The 12,911-nt window shown below is 42.1% G+C and overlaps 1 protein-coding gene across 1 annotated transcript in view; it reads left to right on the top strand.

The window, feature by feature from the left end:
- The window catches only part of KIAA1429 (KIAA1429 ortholog), a 28,397-nt gene extending 16,058 nt beyond the window's left edge, over positions 1–12,339 (top strand). Inside the window, exons 15-24 of the mRNA XM_014965505.1 lie at positions 65–317; positions 1,886–2,103; positions 3,335–3,467; positions 4,059–4,211; positions 6,099–6,259; positions 6,502–6,598; positions 7,855–8,021; positions 8,182–8,513; positions 9,345–9,488; positions 10,154–12,339. Of these exons, the coding sequence (XP_014820991.1) occupies positions 65–317; positions 1,886–2,103; positions 3,335–3,467; positions 4,059–4,211; positions 6,099–6,259; positions 6,502–6,598; positions 7,855–8,021; positions 8,182–8,513; positions 9,345–9,488; positions 10,154–10,311 (1,816 nt within the window). The 3' untranslated portion in view covers positions 10,312–12,339. The remainder of the gene's footprint in view (positions 1–64; positions 318–1,885; positions 2,104–3,334; positions 3,468–4,058; positions 4,212–6,098; positions 6,260–6,501; positions 6,599–7,854; positions 8,022–8,181; positions 8,514–9,344; positions 9,489–10,153) is intronic.
- Positions 12,340–12,911: the final 572 nt, after the last annotated feature.

Raw genomic sequence — 12,911 nt, 5'->3', positions numbered from 1 at the left:
AATTACATGACTCCTGTAATGGTTGGTTTTATAGCTATTTCAAACTGCATTGATATCCTTTCAGCAACGCAGAAGATAAAGAGAAGCAGTACACGGGACAGACCACTCGGTTGCTTGCTTTACTGGATGCCCTGGCTTCACATAAAGCTTGTAAATTGGCTATTTTGCATCTTATCAGTGGAACTACTAAAGGGGATGAAAAGTATGCAGAGGTTTTCCAGGAGCTCTTGGCTTTGATGCGATCGGCTGGGGACAATGTCACTCACCAACAGTGCGCTGAATACGTAACTTCCCTGTTGCAGTCCCTCTGTGATCAGGTATTTTCCATATTTAATGCATAATGTGTATTGATAATTGTAGGAGACTAAATGAAGTTATTTCTTAGGTGCCTGCTTTTTTTTTCCAAAATAAAAACCCCAAACCATCAACATTGTTAAAACACAAAAAGAAAAAGATGTGTATGGTTGGCTGCTTTGGCAGACTTGCTGTCTTGTTGCTCTTGAATGTAAATCCTTTCAGTTTATTATTTTTTTTGCATTATGTGGACTATTATGGTAGCTCATTAGAGACCTAAACCTGAATGGCACAAAGATTGGTGGTCCCCTCAGCTGAGAGAGGGCTGCCATTTCTCCCTATGGGCCACTGGCAAAACCTGAATTGTCACTATTCATCTTTTACCCAATTGAATAAATATGTATCTCTTAGCTGTCTAACTGAAACCTCTTAAAAATGTATCCCAAATACAAAGGTGTATTATGGTATATGATACGCTGCTACCATCAAACTCCACCATTAAAAAACAAAGTGTAAGTTACCAGAGCAAATGTTATCTGAAATCTGATTCATAGGCTAGCCCTGGTAGATTCTCATTAGTTCCATGCATAGATTTGCACGTCATTAATCACCTTACTAGTTGCGTGTATTTATTTGCTGTAGTGCTTACCCACTTATGCAAAGGACATTTGGGCATTGTTGGTCAGTAGAGATTAATCAGCCCTTTGCTGATTATAAACAAGAGCTCTTTGCCCATGAAAATTCATTATGAAAGTCTAGTTTATGTAAAATGTGGAGAGACCAGAAGATCTTAAACTTCCTAGATGGTGTCTGCAGCCTCTTAACTTTCATAGAACTGTAGAGTCATAGAATATCTCAAGTTGGAAGAGACCCGTAAGGATCATTTGATCCAACTCCCTGCTCCTCACAGGACTCCCTAAAACTAAACCATGTAACTAAGAGTGTCATCCAGACGCTCCATCAACTCTGATGGTTTGGTGTCGCGACCACTTCCCTGGGGAGCCTGTTCCAGTGACTGACCACCCTCTCAGGGAAGGATCTTTTCCTAATGTCCAACCTGAACTTCCCCTGATGCAGCTTCATGCCATTTCCTTGTGTCCTATTGCTGGTCACCAGAGAGCAGAGATCAGCACCTCCCTCTCTGCTGCCCACCTTGAGGAAGTTGTAGGTGCCATGAGGTCACCCCTCAGCCTCCTCTTCTCCAAGCTCAACGAGCCAAGTCACCTCAGCTGCTCCTTGTGTTTTGATGAATGTTTTGAGATTAAGGGACAGTTTGACTACCGAGGCAAGAAACTATCTGTATTGTCCAATGAGTGTTTGGCTTTTAGTTTGGCTCTGCTGTCACATTTCACCCTTCGAAGCTTTTATGTTTTTGAAAATCAATAATGGCTGGTAACCCTTAGCAGAACCAAATTAAAAAAAGGATACTCTGGATTAGTATTTTACTGGTCAGTAACAACTGAAATACTGGAATAAAATGATAAAGGGGTAGTGAAAGAACCTAGTGCTTCTGACTTAATGTATGTTTTATACTTATTGCTGGTATAGAGGATGCCTTTTTTACTATGTGTATCATAATCATTTTTTATAGGATATTGCACTCATTCTACCAAGTTCGTCAGAAGGCTCTGTGTCTGAATCAGAGCAGCTTTCCAACTCCTTACCAGGCAAGGACCTGATGCCCTCAATTTGTGACTGTCTGATGGAAACGTTAACTAATTCTGAGAGCAGTTACACTTGTCTGCTGACGTGTATCCGAACAATGATGTTCCTTACAGAGCATGACTACGGCTTCTATCACTTAAAGAGGTATGGAGTCTTAAGATATCACTGACGACTTAAATTTATTTAAAGACTTCTGCAGTGTGAAATCATTTCCTAGTCATCTAGCAGGAAATGTTGAGGATAAAGGCACCTGAACTTTTGTTTCCCTTTGGGGCTTGACTCAATGCTTTGGTCTTCCTTCACTTGAGATTTTACCTCTGAATCATTTCTGCAGTGTGCACTCGGGAGCACTTTCTTCCAAGAAACAAAGCAAGCACTGAAAAAAGGTTTTTACACTCCATTTCCCCACTTCAAGGCTGGAGGATTAGAATGAGAAAGAGTGCTTGTGTCCTTCCCTTTTGAGTCACTCAGTAGTAGGAGCTCTCGTCTGGGGACATTGGAGAACTGTCTGTCATTCCCTCTATTTTGAGGGGATTCAGTTTGCACTTCCCCAGAGTATTCTGACCTCCAGGCAATTAAGGCTTTTAAAATGAGGATTGTTTTTTTTTAAACTACTTTTGTTGACTCTAGTCCCTTTGGAACAGAATATATACATACATTATACAGAACTGTGTTGTTGTGACACTGAATTCCTTGTCCTGTATTTGGACCTGTTTCTGTCCACTGACGGTGAGGTGCAGAGAGGCAAGAAAATTGTGAGGTTCCCAAAGAGAAAAAGGTAGTTCATGAAGCCTTGTCAATAAAAAGCTGTTCAAAGCACTCTTTAAGCAGTGCTGCAGAACTGTGCTGCTCAGACTGCAAGGAGCTGAACAGCCTGCAAATGAAAAATAAGCAGGTAAAGATGCTGTTGTTTCTACGATCCTGTGTGTCCAGCTGACAGCTCCAGTGCTCAGCCTTGCTAGTTCTTTGTTGATGATGATCTTTCTGGTTTGGTTTTGGAGTTAGGATGCAGTTGGGAGACAGTGAAATTATAATAGACAACATGATCCAGCTTTATACATAAGGCCCTTGTGCAAGCTAATATTTTTGTACTCCTATCATCCCTTTTCCGCCAAAGATTAAAACCTGCGACAAATCACGTTTTTGAGGTATAGCTGTGTGCAGTCTGAAATATCTGCAGACAGCAGTGGTGAGGACAACAATCTAGTACAGAGAAAATAATGAAGCTCCAGCTTCTTAATCAAAACTCAACTTGATAATTGTAAAATTTCCCAAACTTATTTTGCACGTGTTGTTTTCTTACAACAAGTTACAGTGGAACGGTCACGATGTACACACTAATAAAGTATTTTCTCTCTTTTCATTGTGAAAACAGCTCTCTAAGAAAACACAGCAATGCTCTGTACACGGTGTTAAAGCGAGTAATAACTAGCTTTAGCAAAGACACAGGTGAACTGGCCTCTTCATTTTTGGATTTTATGCGACAGATTCTGAACTCTGAGACACTGGTAAGTGAATGTTTGTTGGATACTTACACAAACTCAGCTGCGTTTCGGTGAAATCTGCACTGAGAGACATGTTCAGTAACAATTATTTCAGAAAGCAGTTGATTGCTGTGTAAGGCTTTTCCATCAGTAGTGTTAGTGCCATCTTTAGTTTTTAATGAAATCTGTGAAAGCTGGGCAGAATGTATGTTTACTAAATAAGTGGGTTTTTCAGTAGAAAGAATGGCAGATTGATTCATACTGATTTCCTAAGTGAATAGCGTGCTGTTGTGTCCAGCTTTTAGATTCCTGGCATCCTGTAGAGAATTATTGTATTGATATGTAGTGTAGAAAGGAATCTAAAATATTAGTTATTTCTGTGATACAAACCTCAGCTTATACAGGAAAGGATTGCATCCATCTTGATGCAGCATCCAAATTTGCCTGTTGAAGTGTACTTTATTAAAATATTTTGCACAATATGTTTTTAAATCAAGAGATTACTCTTACTTTGGTAGATTTGCTCTGATGTACATTTGAATTCCAAGGGGTTTGCAGTCCAGAAGTATAAGGAATATTTAGGTGTACTTATTTCCTGCTTGTGAAATATTTCAGGGATGCTGTGGTGATGATGGAAGCCTTATGGAAGCAGATGGATCTCATCCAGGCAGAACGTTGGGTCTAACTACTGCAGAGTTAAAACATCTACTGCAGAACAAAGAAGAAACACCAGAAAACCTGCTGCTTGATCTGGAGAAACATGTTATGGTAAAAGAATTTAAATCATCAAGTTGACGTTGTGTCTTTTATCTGAACGTGTTTTTAAAACAATAGAGGGTGCACAATCCTGTGGCATACCTTGTGGTGTTGGTGATAGCTGTTACTATTATTTTTTTTTAATACTGAAGTCCAAAATCACCTATTCTGATGCAGGATGGATTTTGCCTTTTTGTTTATATTGTTGTAATGCTAAGAAGTTTCAGGTAGGGCTGGGGTCCCCTTGTGCTGAGAGTATTTGCACACCATGAGAGCACAGGCAGTTCACTGTGTGGTGAGTGGCAGTGAATGCATACAACAGAGAGCACTGGGTAGTGGTGAAGCAGCTTGTTAATGTAATAACCATCTGGTTAGCAGTGGCTTGGGTGTTACTGGTCACCAGTAACAAGTGGAATACCCAGGAGTCAGTACTGGGGCTGATCCTGTTGGATGTTGTCAGCAGAGGCGTGAATGATTGATGCACCTGCAGCAAATGTGTGGATGGCAGTAAGCTGGGGGAGTGAGTAACGTGACAAACAGCAAAACCTCAATCCAGAGGGACCTCAATAACCTTGTTAGGATTGATTTAGCAGAAAGCTTGTGTGGTTTGCTAGGAAGAACACAAAGTTCTGCTGGGGGAGCAGGACAACCCCATGCCTTGATGTGGGCTGGGCTGAAAAGGGCCAGGTGGTTCTGGTGGAGGTTGGGCTGAACGTGGACCAACAGCGTGTTGTCACTAAGAACAAGGCAGACCGTGTTCTGAGCTATCCCTGAAAGAGCATGGACAGCAAATTGAGGGACCTTACTGTCTCCCTCCACGTGGTGAGCTGTCATGTGTAGTGTTGTGGTCACCTTTGGCCAGCTCTGTCCTCTCAGCAGGTCTAGAGAGATGTAGGGAAACTAAAGAGGGTTCTACCAAGGCAGCCTGGGACCTAGAGCAGGTGTGCTATAGAGAGAGGAGGAGGAAGCTGGGCTTGTTTAGCCTGGTGAAGGAGGCTGAGGAGCAATCTCAGAGCTACTTACAGCTCTTTGGGGGGATAGTAACAAATGTGGTGGAATCAAATTCCTTTTGATAACTCCAGGTGATAAAACAAGGGACAGTGGCCCTGAATTGTGGCTTCAGAGGTTCAGCTTGATATTAGGGAAAAAAAATAATCAGTGGGAGAGAAGTGCAGCACTGAAACAAGTTGCTCAGAGTGGCTGTGGGCTCTCTGTTACTGGAGTTTCTTTTTTTTAAACACAGCTAGATAAAGTTCTGGCTCACCTGACCTGGCTGTGATGGCAGTCATGCTTCAAGTGGGGGAAATTGGACTAGAAAACATGCAGAATTCAGTGCCTCCAGCATTTCTGTGCTTCTCATTGCAAACTTAACTCTAATATTCAAATCTAATCCTACATAATTGATGGCAGCTGTGCAGTAGATGGCTAATTTAGAAGTGTCTAAAACAGCTGCTCCACAGCCTGTTGGTCACAAATGCCTTTCCAGTGCTTTACTCCCTCCTGTCCCTTCCCTGGCTGCCTACGTCTGCAGTAAAGGAGTAAAAGTCACAGGTGCTCTGAAGGAGAAACAGCAGACACTTAGGCCACTGGAATGCTCTAGTAGAGTTAACTAAACCTGGGGGGACTCTTTCTTTGGGACTCCCTTACAGGGGTTATTGTTACTGGAAACAAAGACTAGAATATGCCTGTGGCAATAGGGTTTGTTTTATAGCACACTGAGGAGCTCTCTCTGCTGTGTTTTTGTACTCAGGTGTCTTAATTTCACTATTTGTGGAAGGATAGACTGTTATGTGTAACACCAACCCCTCTCCCCCATTTTTTTCATTTCTTAATTAACAAAAAGCATATTTCCTTCTCTGAGGAGAGGAAGAAATTCTGACTTGTGCTGTGTTGACTTAGGATCGTTCTAAGGAAGATGATGGCCTTGAATCCTTACTGGACAACATTGTTGGAGTGAGGCAGATGCTGGAATCGGCGGGTGACTCCTGTCCACTGAGTGACCAGGATGTAGAGCCTGTTCTGTCTGCACCAGACTCTCTGCAGAATTTGTTTAACAACAGGTAAAATGGTTAAGCGTGTGAGCGCGCTACTTGGGGTTTGCTTGGGACAATGCAATAATTTATGCATGAGTATATTACAAACAAGATCTAAGGAGTGCTGTTGTCATTCCTAGCCCCAGTGTATTTAATTTCATGGAAATATTAAGGGTAAAGCAGCAACATTCACCCCGGGTTCTGTAACACCATGTATGTTTGCAGCTGTAGTTCATAACCAAACAGGCACTGGTGTTGTTTTGTTGCAGGACCACCTACGTGTTGGCTGACGTGATGGATGACCAGCTGAAGTCCATGTGGTTCTCACCCTTTCAGGCTGAAGAAATAGACACTGATCTGGATATGGTAAAAGGCTTTGTGGACTTAAAAATGAGGGTTTACCTGAGCTAGTAGCATCAGAAATTCAGATAGCCAAACAGTTTGTTTTCTTGAGCTCACTCTTGTAAATTGAGCCAGATACCAGGGTTGGCATTTGTTAAAGGTTGTTATCAGATGCCTTCAGGTTCACTCAGAAGCCCCCACAAAATCAGCACCTTCTGCAGTGCTCTCATGCAAAACTCCTTCCTTTAGAGGAACCCTTGCTGTGTCAGTCCTAACCTGCTTTTGCATTGCTGCTGGGGCTTTTCAGCAGTTTCTGTTAAAGGTAGACAAAGAATGTGATTTTCTTTCCCTTGCTTGTCTTCTGTCATTGCAGTGACAGAAGGCTCATATCCAAAGAACCTGGTAGCTACACTTTGAAAACTTTTTTTAGTTTTAAATCTTTGCTCTGATGTGACAAAAGTGGAAAAAATGGCAGTAGGAAATGAAACTACTTGCACAAAAACTTTTCACAGTATTTGAAACTTGATTTTCATAATGTAAACTGTAAATGTCATTTTGAGAAATAGACAGTAACATTTTTTTAACTAAACAATTGTCAGTTTCTCACATAAGAAGTTAAGACATAATCACTTTCTGTGGACTTCATTGCCTTCACTCTTTTTTTTTTTTTAGTTTTACTCTCTTTTAATCTACAAGCAGGGATACTTGTGCTTTAATTTCTTCTTTTTCTTTTCTGTCTTCTGTTGCTTCCTGTGTAAAAGCAGCATTAATACATTTGTGGGGCTGTACCTTAAGCAAAAGAGTGCCTCACTGTAGGTCAGTTAGGGACAAGACAGGGGTGTTCATACTTGAAAGCTACACGCTTGACTTTGTTGAGATTTGGAACCATCAAGACAATTTTGCTGCAGCACTGCTGCTTTTTTTTGGTTTTTTTTTTGTTACTGCTGCTTTTTGTTTTGAGCCACACAACTGCATGAAAGGGTAGAGGATGGAGCTTTTTTTGCTGCGGTAGAAGGACCCGTATAGGCTGCCCAGGGAGGTGGTGGAGTCTCCTTCTCTGGAGACATTCAAACCCACCTGGACACGTTCCTGTGGGACCTGCTCTGGGTGGCCCTGCTTTGGCAGAGGGGTTGGACTAGATGATCTCCAGAGGTCCCTTCCAACCCCATGGGGTTCTGTGGGACCCTAGCTTGACTCTCTTCCATCCTGGTGCAGCATGTTTTCTTCTTCAGAGGTGCTAGCAATGATTGTTGTGATAAAACTAAGCTCTGTCATTGCAGGTAAAAGTTGACTTAATTGAACTGTCAGAGAAGGGCTGCAGTGACTTTGACTTGCAAGCTGAACTGGAGAGGTCATTTTTGTCAGAACCATCATCTCCTGGCCGCACAAAAACCACGAAAGGGTTCAAACTGGGCAAGCACAAGCACGAGACCTTCATAACTTCCAGGTAAGATGAGTTTAATGAGTAAACAGTGTGTTCAGCACCGATTTGTGTGTTCTCAAAATGTCAAATACCTTTCAAATTGCATCTTCAATACGGAGGATGCCTGGCCTTCAGTACGAATACATTTTTCATTAACCAAATACATTATGGTTTGTCATGACAGCGGAAAATCTGAGTACATAGAACCTGCAAAGAGAGCTCATGTGGTGCCACCACCCAGAGGAAGAGGCAGGGGAGGATTTGGACAAGGAATTCGCCCGCACGATATCTTCCGTCAGAGGAAACAGAACACGAGCCGGCCGCCCTCCATGCACGTGGATGACTTTGTTGCTGCAGAGAGCAAAGAAGTGGTTGCTCCGGATGGGATACCACCAGCCAAGAGGCCACCAAAAGTCTCACAGAAGATCTCTTCCCGTGGGGGGTTCTCAGGGAATCGTGGAGGACGAGGAGCTTTCCACAGTCAGAACAGGTTCTTTACGCCACCTGCTTCGAAAGGTACGTTGTTTCCTCTGTCAGAATTGCAGTAAATGAGGGCTGAAATGATACTAACTTCATCCTTCAGTGATACTAACCCAGTTTACCCAGTTAATCCCCCTGGTGTGGGATGTTCCCAAAGCAGAGGTGTTGAAATAAGTTGTTAAACACTAGAAAAGGTTCTCTCGAGTGCTGTGGAGTTGAAACAAGGCTGCCAGCTCCTGTGTTGCCTCTCTGCCCGGCTCTTTTACAAAAGCAGTTCACTGTTTCCTTTTAGCAACTGTTGGGATGCTGCAGGGATGTGGGCAGAAAAACAAAAAGCCCTTTCAACCATTTGTGATGTGGTAGTTCCTGAAATCGAGCATCACGATACATCTCTGGGTTTAAATGAGGCTTTTGAATTAAAGGATGGAGCATCCTGACAAGAATAAGATGCAATTTTCAGAGGTTTTTAGCTAGTGTTAAGCTTATTTAACGTATGAAGATGAGGTTGCGTTCCTTTCCCTTTCATCCCATAATCAGGCCAAGTCCTTGCACAGTAGAAAGTACTTCCATTTAGTCAAGTTGTAAGGACCAGAGTTTACTTTACCACAAAACCTTAAGTACAGGAGTCTATCTTAACAGACTAGATAATGAGAATTCTTTTGAACTTGAGTTCATGCCTGAAAAATAGATATTTTCCCCTGATTCTGTCTGTAGCACAGTAACGTGTAGACTTTGAATTCAAATACTGAGGGTACATTGATGCAGAGTAGCTTTATCTGTTTGTTTAGCAGTCTGAATATTGCCAAGATTGAAATTAAAAAAAAAAAAATGATGTTTGCTCAAGTGTGTTTTTCTCCCCCTTTCTAGGAAATTACAGTCGTCGTGAAGGCGCTCGAGGCTCAAGTTGGAGCGCCCAGAGCACGCCCAGGGGAACCTACAATGACAGTAGAGGTGGTCAAAGCAATTTTAACAGGGGTCCACTGCCACCATTGAGACCATTAAGTTCAGCAGGTACATGGTATTCATATGGGCATCGAACTATAGAGAATTCCTTGAATTTCATTTTCGCTTTACAAATGAAACCATGCAAGGATGCTGCAAACACCTTGAAATTCAGCAAATGTTTTAAGCATATATGAACAGTTGTCACTGAGACTGTGTCAGACACACGCTTTCGTGCGAACTGCCCTCTAACCCATAAAACTTGCTGAATTGAACACTTGAGCGCAGAACCTTAATTTTGCATTCAGATTTTTTGCCATTCAGTTGTCTTCGAACCTACATGGTAATTAAGCGCCAGGCGATCCAAGCGCAAATGCTTGCCTAAAAGCCAAGTGAAAATTAAAAGGAGCAAACAAACAAACAGACCCCGGTTGTGTCTCATCTGGTTTTTGTTTCTTATGCTTTCGCAGCAGCTGCTACGCCTAGGGCTTCTTCTTTTTTTTTTTCTTTTTTTTCTTTTTTTTTTTTTTTTTTTTTTTTTTTGGAGACAAGGGCTCAGCTCCGCTCCATCTTCAGAGAGATGCAGGCTGGGTGGCTTGCAAACCTTCTTAGGGTTTATGCACCTTCGGATGGTTATGTCTTAAAAGTAAATTTTTTTTTTTTTTTTTTTTTTTTTTTTTTTTTTTTTTTTTTTTTTTTTTTTTCCAACTGAGTATACTTTTCTTTGCTTTAAGGCTACCGACCGAGTCCTCGCGATCGTGCTTCCAGAGGCCGGGGAGGAATTGGACCATCTTGGACAAGTGCTAATAGTAGTAGCAGTGGTGGCTCGAGAGGGAAGTTTGTTAGTGGAGGCAGTGGAAGAGGTCGCCATGTACGTTCCTTCACACGATAAAATGAGACCTAATGGAACAGCCCAACCATGGGGACTTCTGGGAAGATGACAAAAGACAAAACGGCGGCACTAAAGGACCAATTCAGAGTTACTGGTATCTGGAGGACACCAAGAGAATATTTTTGTCGGAAGAAAAGTTTTTGTTTGATACAAGACTTGAAAATTCAATAAAATTCAAGACTTTTTTGTGTACAATTGTAAATTTTTTTTGGTTCCTTTTGAAAGAATGTTTTTTTTGTGGACTTCAGTAGACGATACTCAGTCAAGAACCTCTTTGAGTTAAGACTTGAAGGACTTCTAAAATATTCTTTGTGCCAAAAGAAAGGTACAGGTGTTTCGTGTGTGACTTATTACTGCAAGAAAATTAAAAATTATATATACATGTAAGGCAATTTTAGTTTTTTCTCTCAGGTTTAGAGCCCTTTTTTTCTTTTATTCAGCCAGTCTGAGTTAGTGATGAACGAGGTCCAGCTGACAGCAGTTGAAGTAGCAGGTGATAGAAGATTGAAATGAATTGATCTGTGAAAGAATACAAATGTAAATGTGATTTGTGTAGGTTTTGTTGTACATCTCTGGTAATGTGATTAGACGCTCGAGTGTGAACCCCCCACCTGTTAAAATGAGTAGAAAATCTGCCGTTGACTTCAGGGAGACCAAGAGAACATTCTAGCATTGGCTTTGCCCCTCCAGCTCGTGCGTCGGGAGAGTTACTGCGTTGGAAAACGGAGTGTGGTTTGAAATGAAAAGGTGTGAGGAAGGAGCTGTAGCCTCCGAGAGCCCGATGTGGCGGAGGAGAGGCCCTACAGATGGGGGGATGAACTCAACAAGCTAAACCTTCCCTTCCCCTACAGGGTTTGGGAGCTCTGTTTCTGTAATTAGACTGAGATACAGCGCAAAAAAAGAAAACCTTTGAGAAGTAGGAATTCATAAAGAAACGTTACCACCACTCCAAACTTATTTTCATACTGAATTCAATGGGATTGAAGTGGGATTTTTACCTGTTTGCATTCCTTTGGGCTCTGTGAGATTTCGTAGAATTAACTGATCCTCAATAGCCTTTTATTGCATTTTCGGATGGGGTGAGGAGCGGTAGCTTTTTCTAAAGGCCATATGCAATTTATACAAATGAGCTCCACTGTCAGACCCAGCTGAGCTCCATTTTCACTTACGCTCTGGTCTCTTGATGTTACAAAAGTGCTATAAAGGGGTCTTCATCTGCTTCAGTAAGGCCCAGATGTGATGTTCTTGTTTTATGTAAATCTTAATTTGGGCTGCTCATCCGCCTTTAACACCCAATCTTAAGTGTTTCTAGAGTATGATAGTACTTTCAATTGAAAGGCTGAGACTGAGGAGAGGCAAAAAGTCCTGGGAAAGGTGTTAATTGACCGGGTGCAGTTAAAGGGAACAGTTTTGGGTTGGCAAAGGTACGCGTCGTTACATTGTGTAAAATAACACAAACAAAGATTGGGATTGGAAGCCAAACGAATCTCGGAATGGTAAAATAAAAGGAGGATGTAATTTTACTAATGATGCAATTGTAATGACTAAAATGGGTGGAGATCTCGCAGGCATTACAGGTATTAATGCTATTTTTTTAAGGAGCACTCCATAAATATTTTTCAAGCTGACCAGCTCCTTTAGACCATGTGTTTGAGGTTGTTTTATTTTTTTAGAAACTTTACTGTGTTGGAAACTAGCAGGGATATGAATAATTTGCTTTCTGTCAGGGAATTTGAAATGAGACGTAAAGAAAAGTGTCGAGCATGGAATAAATATGTAAATATTCAGTACTGGTTCTTGGAAGTTTCAAATATACGGCATGTCACACTAATCATTTTCAAACTAGGAGGAAATAGAGGGTCAGTTAAATTGTTTGATGTATGGAAACGCTGTAAATTTAAACTTGACAAAGAAGTCTATGTCTATCATGTTTGGTTTTTTAAAAATGAATTTTTGTTCTGTGACCCTTCAATGCAAAGTGGTTCCTTTCCTGGACGTACTCAACTTGAAATAACGCTGTTTAACACTCGGGAGTTCTTTGGTTTGCTCTTTGAAGGTGGCTTCCTGCTGTTGGAAATAACGCTGTAAGCATTGAATTTTGCTTTTTATACTCTGCCGGAAAAGAAATGTCCAAGTTTTGTTTCCTGACTGGAGCACCGGCAGGCGGGAGGGGGCTAATGCCGATGTCTGAGTGCTGTGGGGTGGATCGGGGGCTCACCTGAGGAGCAGAGACTGGGGAGGAGCCAGTGGGGCACGATGGAGCCACAGCACCATGGTTCTCCCTCCTCAGGAGCCCGGCTGGGCACGGGGACCACGTGTGTCAGGAAAGGAGACAACCCTAACAAAGGCTGCGCCTCTGGCTGAGATGTGGAAGAATTACGGAATCATGGAATTGTTGGAGTTGGAAGGGACCTTCTTGAGATCATCCAGTCCAACTCCCCGGCCAAAGCAGGGTTGCCCAGAGCACATCACTCAGGATGGTATCCAGACCAGTCTGGAAGATCTCCAGAGAAGGGGACTCCACACCTTCCCTGGGCAGCCTCTTCCAGGGCTCTGGCACCCTCACCAGAAAGAAGTTCTTCCTCATATTTGAGTGGAAC

Source organism: Calidris pugnax, unplaced genomic scaffold (assembly GCF_001431845.1).
Source record: "Calidris pugnax isolate Ruff unplaced genomic scaffold, ASM143184v1 scaffold41, whole genome shotgun sequence".
In the NCBI taxonomy this organism is placed as follows: Eukaryota; Metazoa; Chordata; class Aves; order Charadriiformes; family Scolopacidae; genus Calidris; species Calidris pugnax.
Note: the sequence above shows the minus strand (reverse complement) of the source record. Positions and strands in the feature narration are given on the sequence as shown.